The 13,726-nt window shown below is 55.3% G+C and overlaps 1 protein-coding gene across 1 annotated transcript; it reads right to left on the bottom strand.

The window, feature by feature from the left end:
* Positions 1–12,522: 12,522 nt before the first annotated feature.
* Positions 12,523–13,442, bottom strand: GLRG_02645 (uncharacterized protein; the record flags this gene model as incomplete). Its single annotated transcript, XM_008092654.1, has 4 exons — positions 12,523–12,680; positions 12,787–12,894; positions 12,971–13,154; positions 13,374–13,442. The coding sequence occupies 4 exons, from the start codon at positions 13,440–13,442 to the stop codon at positions 12,523–12,525; spliced, it is 519 nt and encodes a 172-aa protein (XP_008090845.1).
* Positions 13,443–13,726: the final 284 nt, after the last annotated feature.

Raw genomic sequence — 13,726 nt, 5'->3', positions numbered from 1 at the left:
CGTTCAAGGGGCGTCGGTCGTCCTGCATGGGCTATCCGTTTAGACGGTGAGGAGGCCCCTGGCTGTCCGTTCTAATACCTAATCCTGGTACCGCCGCTGTGCCAAGACTGATTTTGAGCCGTGGCTGAATCCGAAAGACGGCTGGGGGCTTCGGGATCACTACCGGTAGTCTACCTGGTAGGGGATGGATTCCCTGAACCTGCCGTCAAGGGACTGTCCATGCTCATGAGCGAACGATCGAAGGATTGTAGGGAGGGGAGGTCTGACGTACTATGTAGTGTAGAATGGGCATACGGTGCCAGTTCGCTCTGTCGCATCGCACCCGGCCGTACGTAGGATCCGAATAACAAAGTAGAACGTCATGACGCACTCTTTCGGGTATTGTTTTTCTTGAAGGGGGGAGAGGGGGCGGGTTAGATTGGGCTGGGTTATTTCCTTTTCGTTGCCCATTGAAGCGATCGACAAGCGGGAGGAAATACGGTGTGGGGGTCCGGTCGCCAGCAAAAGTAGTGTACTCAGAGATTGGGACACTTGCCAAAGCTCGACAGCTCGGCCCAATCAATACGTGACTAAAATGCGGCATTGGCCAAGCTCACACATCTCTCTGGGCAAACAAGTGTACAGCAGCCCCGTGCTGCGGTTAGTGAAATGCCTACGGATACTCTGGAATGTATGGCAACGCTCGCGGTATGCAGGCAGTACTCGAAGGGATGGATACACACGATCGACCCCCTGTACAAGTAAGCTGGGGCTCGTGCAGTAGAGGCCGATGTGGTTGGCATCGTGCATGCCGGCTATCTCGTATGGTGTCTCGGGGGGGGGGGGCCTAGAGTTGATGGTCGTCTCGGAGGAGAAAGGACAAAATAAAACCATCCCATGCCGTGTTAAGCAACCGAGAGACGGCAGTGATGGGTCGAACTATCCAAGGATTGGCAAAATCTCCGAAAGATATCGAGGCAGGGTTGAGGCATGAGGATGGCAACAAGGTTGAAACCTGGAGATCCGGCTGTACGGCGCCAGTGCTGAAGAACCCAATGGAGGCATACCTAGGTAGGTATGCGGCAGGACAGGGAAGCCCGAGGCACGATGCACGTGCGAGCGCTCCGGGTAGAAGAGGACGACAGAGCATCGGCCACCTTTGGATTTGTCAATGTTGACCAGGCGCGGTAAGGCAAGTACATGTACCTATCTATTGGGTTGGTTGACTGGGACGATGGGATGCCGTTGTTTTTGAGACATGCCATGTCAGACAGAAATGGAACGAGACGATAATCATCATTCATACCTTGGGTAGGTAGGTAAGCAGGCTGGTTGTGACGAATAAGACGGAGCTGGTGAAAAAGGCGGCGTATACCGAAAGACGTAGACGGAAGGCACTCGCTGCTTGCTTGCCCTCCATGCCGCTGCGCTTTCCTCTGGCGATGGTTGGATGGAATCGAATTGAGGCAGTTGCGAAGAGTCAGAGCCTACAGGTGTCGCGCATTCCTCAAGAAAAAGAGAGAGAAAAAAAAAGAGGTAACTCGATACACATACCCAAGGCCCTCCTGATTGTCACCTTACATGTTACATGATGCCAAAGGAATAAACATATCATGCTTACTTCCCTCCTAACCACACACAATCCTAATTCAACGCTTCATTAAGCCCACCACCGGGAGAAAAACAGACGGCCGCCAATCGCCCGAACGATTCCATGAGCCAAGGTGGACCAACAACTAACTATTCACTTCCCCCTCCGGTTAGGCTGACATTACATACCCGGCTAGGATGGGGGGCATCAGCCACGCCAGCCGCTATCTTTGACGCCGTTACGGATACTGCAGTCTACATACGCATGCATCACACATACGAGCGCGCATCAGCCGACAGGCATGTATCTGGCTCCCAAGTCCAATTTCACCCTTACCTGATAGATCGTCTAGCTGAGCAAATCTCGATTGTCAGATCACGTCGCACGGTATACGGCTACAGTCAGCAGCTCGGTGCCACTTCGGACGACATTGCCTCTGGTGGAAGACATCTGGACACTAGTGACTGCATACACGGGCTGAGAAAAGAGAGACGGCTAGAAGGCCAAGGTCGCTTGAGAAAGACAGACGAAAAAGCGCACCAATGACGCGTCGAGTCTAGCGAGGACCCAACTCCGGCTTCTTGGACTGTGACGTCTTCCTTCCTCGGTCGCTAATTCCCATTCGGAATATTTCCTTTGAATCTGCCCAACAACCTCCTCGCCGCGTCGAGCCATGCTCCTTGCTTTTCCCTATGCGACGGCACATCGGCATCGGAGACACGGCATCTCAGAAGCTTCAGCCCCTCTGGTTTCTATGCACTTCCAAGGACGGCAGGCATTGAACCACAGTCATGCTGCCGCGCCTGGCTGGACGCCACAGGACGGGGAGGATTAAAAATAGCCTCCGTATTGCAAAAAAGCCATGGGATGGGCGCAGCACGCGCACTATGGTTTGGTTGGCTTTGGTTGGCCCAATATTCCGGCTTTTGCAAAAGACCAGCGAGCGCGGCGCACAAATGGCCGTCTCGGTGCAACCAACGACGATGCTCAGTAATGGATACCGCAGTACTACGTACGAATCCACGCATACGACGGCATGCGGCACAGAAGGCAAGGAGCTAAGACATGCGCTCAGCACGCATGTCCAAGCCAAAAGACCAAACCAATCCGGTTGTGAGTCCCGCCACAACCACAATTGGATGGCTGTCATGCGTGAGGCGAATTATTCCTGCCCAGGGAAAACATGTCTCTGCTGCCGGCGCCACAGCCTGTCGTCTCGAGGAGCCCGACACAGATCACCAGCCACCTGCGAGACGCTCCGTCTCCGCGAGAGACAAGCGTCAATGCTGTTCTACGACGACACCTCTACTCTCTGCCTATTCTGCCACGGCAAGAGCGCCCATTCCGACGGAACCGTGGTCGCCGATGGCAGCGGCACAGCAAACTTGGTCAGCCATGACCTCCGCTCTCCTGACCTTGCTTGCTTCCTCAGCTCCATAAGTTTCTCTCACAGTTGTACACCGGTGTTAAGGTTTCGTCAACAACATGACCCCCGCGGCGCGCCAGGCAGCATTACGTACGCTGTATATCCAATCTTACCGGCGGTCTGGAGTTTGAGCCGTGGATGATCGGAAGCTACCCGCACGGCGTGTCGTCGCTCATTACCCGAAATGCAACCTTTCCCGCTTTCCACGACTCGCGAGTCCTTGGCTTCGAGAAGCAGACTTTGGCCGAATCAAGAACTTGCCCGACGTGGACGCCGGGCACTAGAGCGCCCGCGGCAACGCGTGGTGCCAGAGACCGTGCGCTCGCATATTACGATGGTTTACGACAGAAACTTTGGGTCTTGCCCCCCAAACAGCAAGCCTCGCAAACGGCGCTCCCGTATTCACCACAAGCCGATGCCGATCCCCTTGTGCTTTCACGTCTCGAAGGGTTGCAATCGAGCCGTCTTGACGCGTCGGCTATCATCTGTCTCAACGTCAACGACTCTACATAACAAAGTGTGTTTGGCCAGCCTCGAACATGGGGTGTACACTACGCTCCCAGTGAGCTTAGGGCGGCATTTCTTTCCCATCCTGACGCGACGGCGCTAAGCCATCGCTTAGCAGCAAGCTTTCAACTCTTTTCGAGTGGTCCATTGTTTGCGACTCATACTGCGTAGCGCCAAAGTACCAAAGTATCAATTCCGAAGGCTAATTATCATGAGCCCCTCCCAAACTGCAGGACGCTACCTTGGCTAGCCCCGCTGTCTACTGTCACTCTTCGAACCGGCTCGCGAGCCGCTGGACTGGGGATGGAGACACACAGCCAACGAGCGGGCGGACCAAGGAAGAAGAAACCCGGCCGAAGTAGGTAATTAACTCGTAATCAATGAGCAATGGCGGCAGTAGTTGCTCATTCAGTTCCCCAGTCCGGGGCCATTCTTCAAAACGCTGCCGTTCGAGGAGTCTCTGCGTCAAGACGCCGACACAGCTGTGAGGTGAGCAGTAAGAAGCATACGCCACTTACTCTGGTATAGCATCTGGGCGGTGACAAGGCCGGTCAACATTCCCCAGTCTGGCAAGCCACAAAAGTTGCCTCAGTCCAGGGTCTCCTCCAGGACCATGGGAGATACTGGAGCTGAAGGCCGGTACGGTACATGGGAGCGTGCTCGCCCTGGTCCTCGCCGTTGACCCCTCCCCTTGTCCCGGGCTATGGCTGGCCTTCGATGGCAGACCCCAAAAAGGTTGAGTTACATGGTATCCGTACTTCATACATAGTAGGCTACTGCGAAAAGGCGGGCGGCAGGGAATCCGAGCAGTACACCCTTTTGCGATCCCCTTGCCCTTGCCCCCTACTTGTGCAGGCGTTCTTTCTTATTGAGCCCTGAACGGGTTGGGATCGCTGATGGCCTTCCAGGTCGCAGGTGGTGTACTAGTTTATTATACTCCCACACTCGACGGATCCCCCCCACTGGTATTCCATTCCCCTCCACAAGTACACTACTGGCCTAGATCAGTCCCAACTCGACGGTGCCGATATCCTTGCCTCCCGCATCGCATCGTACCGCTCGCGAACCGTCAACCGTTGCAAGTGTAGGTAAGGAGAACCAGCTCGGTGGTTCGAAGTGCAGGTGTTCAGATGCCGGCACTGTGCAGGCAGTAACCAGGCCAGAACATCTGCCCGAGAGGAATCCATCGGAGCGACCATGTCCACATTTGTGAGGAAGGACGGCGCGCGCATCCAAGCTCTCCATTCTGCAAATGATGACATATTTCTTGAAAGCTTGCATACGCTAACTGTGTGTTGGAGCGTGTTCACGGCCCGAGAGGATTCTATATTTTAAGACACCCCCCTCCCCCTCTGATACCTCGCCAATCACGACATCACTACCAGCCAATGTGCCAGGCAGCCAAGCACCTTGCACATGATACGCGCGCGTGACGACCACTTAGGTCCGAAGAATGTACAGAAACTGCTGACAGGCTGCAGCAGCACTGTTATTGCCGCGGCCGACTGTCAATGGTGAACTGAAATGTAATGGATGGATGGATACGCACGCGCGCGTACCCGTACACACGCGCACTAGCTGTGCCTTGCCTTAGTGACTGTGTGTGCCTGGCGCGGGGCAGGATTAGCGACCCACGATCCGCCAGCATCATCTGCTGACAAAGCCAATGGCACGAGTCGAGTCGCCCAAAAGGGAAATCGATGTGCTGCTGCCTCGGGCCAATCCTCGTGCTCTTCTCCCATGTGTTCTCTAATCCGACCGATGTTGAGATGAGTACCTACTACGTATACACGACTACGTATTTCTATTAATGGCCAGAGTACCTATCTGATGGGTCAGGCCAAAGTCATGACGCAAACTAAGAATAGGTGTGCTTTCATGCCAAATACATGGTCGCATTTACCCGTCTCGACTGGCACTTTTCGCGATTCAGTACAGCTTCTTAAGACATTATGTGCGGTAAGTATCCAGAGCATCTGACCTGAAGCAGCGTCTTTGCAAAGGCATGATGCTGAGATTCCTGGTACAGCACAGCCTGCTTGCCTGGCTAGCTGGCTGTCTGTCTCGCCGCGCTGTGTCGTCGTCGTCGTTGTTGTCGCAGCTGCATACCGGCTGCCCCAGTCGACAAGCGCATGTCCCACGTGCTGTGCCGTGGGTTTGTTCCAGTAGGCCAGTGACAAATGACAATTGCATCGCGACATCCATGAATGCATTCCCAATCCCAGCCGATCAACCATGACCTGGTCTGCCTGGCCTGGCCTGGCTTGGCTTGGCCGGTTGTCCCTTCTTGCCTCCTTCCTTGTCGTGTCTTGTCTTGCCTTCCTTGCCTTGCCGCGCCTCTCCTTCCCGTCCCTGGTCTTCCGGTCGGCCCCCGCTCCCTCCCCTCCCTCCCCTGCACGAGGACCTTGCTTGCTTCCTTTATCCAACGCCACCTCATCGTTTAACTTCAAATTCGACATCAACGGCACGATCAAAGCTAGCCGTCGCGTCGCCGTGTCCTGCGGGTTGGCAAGAGCTTCGACACTACCTTCAGCCGAAATTCCGCGGACTAGTTCCTCCCCTCCTGGCGGTTGGCGAGGCGATCCTCAAACACGACGACACCACCCATAAGCCACGGCACAAACTTTGTCCGCCCCAGTCGACGACTGCCAGACTCGTCTGACTTGAATCTCGTCACATATCCGCGCCTCCATGCCACTACTGCACCATAGTAGCCCACGCCCACACGCGCACATACATACCCAGTACACTAAATACAAGCAATGCATCCCTGACCCGATTCAGCCTTCTCCCCCCCCCGTTTTTCTTTTGAGACGACTCGAGACGAAACGAGAAGAAAAGCGAGCCGATGTGCCAGCTCCCTCTGCTGAAACACATGTTGTTCGTCTCCGGGCCACACCTCTAGGAGACGTCGACTCCTATTTCCAACTCCGATACTTCTCAATGTGAGTTGGTTGCACTGTTTCTCTCCCAGGTTACAACTTCAGATGGCGCCATCATGCGCTCCCCTCCTCCAGCCCACTCGTCATTCCCCCACTCACCATTGGCCAACCAACCACTCTTCAAACTCACCGATTGCCTGACCTGAGTCAACCCGCGCCGCCGTTAAAGCCAAATCTCTGAGACGGTCTGCTTCTCTAACCGCCCGCCGTTGACGTCGCGCATGGTGCGCTGGCAGATCGATTTGGGTGCATACTAAAGATTTTGAAAGCTGCAGGAGCCCGACATGACATTTTGGCTACTTCACCAGACCCGGCGTCCTCTTAGCTCTCGCGTCTTTTATTTACGTGGGGCACTTGTTTCCGCACAGGTACCGTCCGATTATGGTAGAGTTGATCAAGACAGTTGATGCTCTCGCAATTGCTTGGTGGTCAATACGATGCCAATTAGGACCCTTGTGCAACAGCGCGCAGAGAAACCTAACCGGAGCCTCCCACGATTATCCCTGCGCACGCTGTGTCGCCCATCCGAGATCCTACAGCATCCATCTCGTCCCATCCAATCTGCCGGTCACATTCTCGAACATTGGCTTCTCGGCTTCTGTGTGACTCCAGCCAGGGAGGCCCTTGGGCTACCTACTGCAATGGCGCGGTGATTGCTTTGCAGGAACACGCACACGCCGCTGTGCTACGGCGACCTGAGAATCCAGTAATCCGGGCCGTCTTGCACATACTATGTACAGCAACAACTCCATACAGACATTGCCACAGATGGCAGACGGCTGCACCGGTGTGAATATATGCTGCCCTTCCACAGTGCACACAGAGCACGTACCACGTCCAATGAATGATGGATAGGGAATCCTTGCTACGATTCTCGCATCAACTTGCCGCGGCTCAATCGGGACCTGCTGCTGCTGCAGCACCTGACATCCTTGTCAGTCCTCGATGAGTAACTCAAGCCACACCTTTGCTCGCCGTCGTTGTCTTCTCGTCGTCATTATCGGCTTAAGAGAGGGGAGGGGAGAACTGCCCGCGATACCGCTGTATTTAGTGCAACCGCGTACTGGGCCAGATCCAACTCGTCGCATCCCGAAGCAGTGATGGTGAGCACGTACGCTACAATGACTGAGGATTGAAAAACCAAACCCACGACGTCTGAGCATCCTCGTGGGTTCTTTGAGGTTTCCTCGAGGTAGCCACCACCCGCACCCCGTTGCGTTCATTTCCTCTAAGGGTCCGACGCTTGGGTGACTAGGGTATTTCTGGGTGCGAGCAAGGGATGTCGATTTGCTAACGGCGACCGGTGTCGACAAGACAGTCAACGCTCCACCAGACTACGTCAAGCGTCCGTACTATAGTACATACGATAGTACCCAGGCTAACCATCCCATTCCTCACCAGCCGCAGGGGGGGAGGGGGCGCGTTCAAGCTCCTGGATCTGGCCCCCGGCAGCAACAACGGTGAAGCTACCTTAGACTGCCACTTGCATCGCCATCTCGAGCTGTCGACGAAGCTTATATTTACAGAGAGCCAGCCACACCTTCTTTCACCGAATACCTGTCACTTTTCCCATCCTGGACTGCTCGTCTGTCCTGGCTTGGGTTGGGCTAGAGGGCTAGCTAGCTGGGTAGGCCGTTATACCCTTGTGCTGTTGATGCCCCATACCGTCTTCGTTGGTGCTCATTACGACGACGTATCTCCAGCCTTTTGGAGCGGTGAAGATGAGTGTGAGTCTAGACTCTGCACATCACGCCAATATTATTCTTCAACATTTTCTATTCCCGCCTCTGTCGTCGCACCGGGGAGCCGTTCCGTTCACGCCTCTCTTGTCGCAAGCTAACCCTACGTTTATCCACTCATAATCATTTAGCCGGGATTCTGTCGCCCACATTTCTCTTGGAGGGTCACTGCATCGCCCAATGGACGTCCCCTGGGAGCAGCTCATGACACCCCAGCTTCTCCTCAATCAATGTATCGAGTGGTCAACTCAAGGGACTTCGGCCTTCTTTGGGCATTGGCGTTATCGCTCGTCCTCTTTTTTTTTCCCACCCAATTTTATTTTATTTTATTGTGTTTGCCTCTTCCTCTTCGGGCCCGTTGCCAATCACTTGAGTGTCCCTTGCTCTGCCTAAATACCCGGCGTTCTCTCCTACACGCCACTTGCCACTGGACTCTGCTTTCCCTTGCCTCGAGTTACCACGCCCATACACATACACACACACACACAGCGCGCGCGCGCACTTATATACATCATATACAAACACGTCTCAGTCACATCAACAAGTCGCTCCGACGCTTAACTTCCTCGCCGCCACCTTTTCGACGTAAACCTCCTGGGTCTAGCATTGCATCATCATCCAGCCTTGCTTGTGCTACTCTAGTACAATAATCCCCTGACCAGCGTCAAGTATGTTCTCCCATGGACCTTGGTCAAGCCGTCGCCCCAGCCGCTCTCTTTAGCCCTTGCGGGAGGGAGAGAGCGAGGTGTTGCCAGCACCCGTTGCCTTTGCAAGGCTGGCCTGCATAAGCTAATTCGGAACACAGACAGAACTACGCACAAGTCAGGCCCCCTAGCAGCGGGACATAGAAAGGCCTGCAGCTATATCCCAGACCGATTCGCACGGCCCCGGCGAACAACGTTCGTCCAGCTCCCTGGTCCATCCCCGGAAAATTGGTAGACCGTCACACACTACCCAAACCGGCTCGACCAGCATCTAGGTACTGCTCCAACCGAGCAGGGAGTTAACTACACCACCCAAGTTTCTGTCCCGCTACTGTTAGCCACCTTGGTTCAGAAAAGCCAGAAGATTGATTGACTTGTTCCTTGACTCTTCATCATCTCCTACACTTGATCCAGCTTGGCACACCCAAGCCCGCAAGCCTCATATTCCGTGCATCACTGGGCTTCCCTCCCCCTGCACAAGTGTAGGTACTGCATACTGCGAACAAACGCTGCAGAACCAGAACCATACACCCCCCCCTTCAGCCAATACTGTACGGTTAGCTACCTAGCCTTTGCCTAAAAACCCCGGACCCGGATACTACAACAAGGAAAGAACCCATCAACGCGTCTTTGACACCATCCCACGCTCCATTGATTGCAAAGAACGGTACGTGCTTTTCATCTCTCGTTTCTCGTCTTCTGTTCCCCCTTGGATGGACGCGCCCGAGCGGGAGTCAAGTCCTGTCCTGATTTCAGTCGTATTTCCGACGGCCGCCGAGATTGCATTTCAATTTGCATCATCTGAAGGCGTTGCTGTTCGGCGCCTGTCCGCATAGGGCTTCCATGACGCCCAAGCGCGTCCTGTTTCAATTTCGGTAACGTCCCATGTTGCAGTCTGCGCATGAACTCGGCCTGCACGACTCAACGCATTCCCCCTCCTGTGTGCCATGGCCCTCGTCCTCGCTCCTTGTATGATTGTCTTCAAGGGGTGTGCTATTTTACTGGGGCTCACCGTCGGGACCCGGTCGCGTGTTTTCACGCGGTCGCATGAACTTGCTCCGATCAAAGTTGAGAAAACAAAACACTTAAGATGCTGACTTGAGTCGACTTGCAGCTAGCTGGGATACCTTTGTTTCACAACGCCGTCAATATCGGACAGACTTGCCCTACATCACAGGTTCACTCCTCCCCACGCCCGCATCCAAGAACGAACTGAGGTTTACCGGACGCATCAATAGCAACACCTGACCAGTTTACTTTGCCTCAAGGTGAGTGCGCGTAGCAGGCTCCTTCCCAGGCTGCTCCAGTCAGCCAGCGAGCTGGCCTGCCTCCCCCTTTCGGTCCTACAGATCTCAACGCGTCCTTGCCTACGCGCGTCCATTGAGCCGGATGACTTGAGGGGAAAACCTTGAACCAAGCGGTGCGGGGGACCTGGCAGAGGTTGGGCACCAGGACACCTATACCTCGATGGTCTAATATGTCGCCAGGCTGGCTGGTATGGGACAACGAACATCCCCGTTGGGATGATTTGGAGTCTGGTCAGAAGCCTGGGCAAGCCTGGCGCGGAGAGCCTGGTTCAAGGTTCACTAGCTACAGATGACAGATGCTAACAAAAGCGCGCAGAAACCACCTCGATATCAACTCATGACTATCAGAGCCATGGCCCAGAACAGGCAGCCCTCTGGGGGCTACAAGCAGGAGCATGACCACGTGAGTTGCCTCTTTTCCTTCTTGACAATCAATCCCCCCAAAATACCTACCACCTGTTGCTGCCGAAAGGCGGCATACCCATCTATCTATCTATGCTGGCTCGTTTCCCCCATTCCCCCGCCGTCTTCCTCGCACAATTTTCCAATTACTAGAGCTATCGCGGTAGCGCATAAGGGTGTCTGCTTCAGCATGAGAGGCTAGCCGGCTCAAGTGCTTGCAGACTCGTCACTCGGCTATTCGCTTGGGCGGCGAGTCGTGACAGGCGGCAAACACGGGCCTCGACTGAAGCTCTCGAGTGGGAGTTGCAGACGAGGCCAAACAGGGATATAGGGTTTGAGCTACGTGCATGGCTGGCGTCGACAAGACGAGGCCCCAGAGATTCCTGGGATTTCCGTGGCTTCCAGAAGACGGCAACGCTATCGCAAGCTTGACCAGGTCAGGACTTCAAAAAGTCTGTGGGATTGGGCAGGGTGGCTCCTGTTTCACCAATGACCGGGGCTGTCTCAGCCATCATTGCATGAGTGGGCCCACCCGACCTCGCTGTCCCACAACCGCTATTCCCTTTTTTGTACCATTTTTTCTTTTTTCTTTCTTTTTTTTCTTCTTTTTCTTTTATACCCTCTTTCTTTTTCGTCCAGTCAAGAGTTTGGGGGAGAAGTTGGGGGAGAGTGAGAGAGTGAGGGGACAGAGGCGGTTAGCCGGGGTTGGGCAGGGCATGGCCAAATGCCACCCAACCCGGTTCGAGCCCCGGGGGGCTGGTTAAACCTTGGAGACATTGGGAAAGCTTCCTTTTCTCCTCCCTCCGTCCCAGAGACAAGCTTGCAGTTCTGCCCAAAGTGGTGCAAGAGCCCTGGTTTTGGCTGAGTCTCTGGAGGGGATAATTGCTCCTGTCACACCCTGGCAAGCCACGCGATTCACAAGAAGCTGTATTTCTGGCTGCCACAGGCATGCAGGTCTGGCGTGTTGGCTCGCCCGCTGTTCACCATTCCCGGTGAGCGGAGACGACACATTAGAGTGATGGCGAGCGCACCGAGCCGAGAGGTGGCTGGTTCGTTGGAAATGAGGTACAAACACGGCGGTGCGAGGCAAAATAACGGCGGCCAACATTTCAACGGCTACCCGAACCTGCTTAGACGCCGCCTAGTGTTGTCTCGAGTACAACGGGTACCAACCTTTCAGCTTTTTTAGCCTTAGTGAGGCCCGGCCCCCCCCTTCGCTGTCATTCGGGGTTGTTCTCCGCTGTCCCTCACGTGGACATGGAAAAATTGATAAGCGAGAGCGAGAAAAAGAGATGGTCACAGGCCCCCCTCCCCCTCCCCTTCTCTCCAGCATCACGGCCACGTCACAAAAAGAAAAAGAAAAGAAGACGTGCTCGGCTCAAGCAGGCAGCGAGCTCGTTCCAGGCGACGAGCTCGCTCGCGATGCACGCACGGGATGTAGCGCACACCGTCTGGTCGGCCATACCCTGGCAAAGCAAGATGAAGATGAGGTGACGATTGTAGAGATCTAGAGGCGTCGGGGGTGGGGTGTGTTACCCCCCCCCCCCCCCCCCTTCTTCCGTCCTCCGCCTCTCTCTGTTCTGCTCCACGGCACACATAAGTCTTGATGGGGGGCGGCTGCCAGCAGCCTTCTCCAATCTTGTGTGGCTGAGCAGCATTGAGATGGTGGAGGGAGGGAGGGCGGCGGCGAAGAGGAGGGGGGGTGTTTCCCCAGCCGATGCATCAGCATTCATTCGTTTGCCATGACGATTCGGAATCAGTTGCTGTTGGGTGGGCATTACTCTGCGAGCGTACTTCCCGCCCTGCTTCCTTTCGCTCTCGCTCTCTTTTTCTCTCCTTTCTCTCTGTCCCTCTCTTCTTCTGATTGCGTCTTGCCCATTGGTTCGAGGTGGAAGCTTGGGATATGATTCTGGTGGACGATGCTACTATGTACGACGCGAGGCGAAGCGGAAGTCGTTCGTTCGTGTTTCGACCCGCGCGCCAGCTCTGCGGGAGGGGAAATGGGGCAGATGCTTGGCCCTGTCTGCCGCCGCGCACTCGACTAGTCGTTCGCCGCCCATTGTTCTCGCTTTGGAGGCAACGGCTGGAGAGGGTGACATGGCTGCTCCAGGATGGTCGCAGGCCATGGCGACCCCATCTTCTGTCTCTGCTTCTTCCCTGAGCCGGCTGTTTCTGGGGCGGGAACGGACGGATGGATGTATTGGCAACCTCGGAGCACGCCCATCGGCGACCAGCTCGAGAAAGTACTAGGTACGGCGTTTCCGCATAGTCCTCAGCACCGGGTTCCTGGTTGTCCCCTGGGACGTGGGTGATACATGGGTCATCGGCACGGTCTCAGTGTCCCCAAGTGCCAGCACCACCCATCCCTCTCACTCCCAGTGCCAGCAGCGGCAGCGGCAGCAGCAGCAGCAGCAGCAGCAGGCATGACGGAGCAGACCAGGAGCCTAGGAGGAGCATCAAGCGGGCATGGGGGCTTGCAAACGGCAGCGCGGGATTCCTGTCCCAGGTTCCAAGCAGCAAGGGTCTTGTCCAGACTGGCTCCCACAGACTGTGTGTCCTTACAGGCACACACACACGCACGCACGCACTCACAGCTTTTTTCCTCTCTCCCGAGTACTGGCCTCTCCGCCCCGGTTTCCACACCGCCTTGCACCAAATAGATGCAGGATGGGTCAGGGCAAGGGGTGGGGGGCCAAAGCAAGGGAGTCGGGAATCGAAGTGGGAAGCTTCCTCTATCGAAGGGGGCCCCCCACCCCTTTGATGGCTGGAAACGCACGGCAGTGGACCGGCCAGAGTTGCAGTCGTATTTGCAGTTGCAGTTAACTCTCTCATCCAAGTGGATCATGGGAGGCGATTCAGACACGAGAGAAAGAAAGAGAGAGAGAGAGAGCACGCACACAGACACACAGACACACACCCATACTCATATACCCCCCCCCCCCCGATGTAAGTACGCAGGTGAACACAGATTAGCTTACGCCAAGCGTGAGCGGCAGTAATTTAGATCCATGCAGTCATTACATTGTCCTCATAACCTGGTCACCGATGTGGATCTCAAGACGTGTATGGCGTCTCTTACTGTTCCTGCTACCTATGAGAGTGGACTTCTAACTTTAGCGGGTTCAGTAA

The sequence above is a fragment of the Colletotrichum graminicola genome, assembly GCF_000149035.1.
Source record: "Colletotrichum graminicola M1.001 genomic scaffold supercont1.5, whole genome shotgun sequence".
Taxonomy (NCBI): Eukaryota; Fungi; Ascomycota; class Sordariomycetes; order Glomerellales; family Glomerellaceae; genus Colletotrichum; species Colletotrichum graminicola.
The sequence above is the reverse complement of the archived record's forward strand: the minus strand, read 5'-3'. Positions and strand labels throughout refer to the sequence as shown.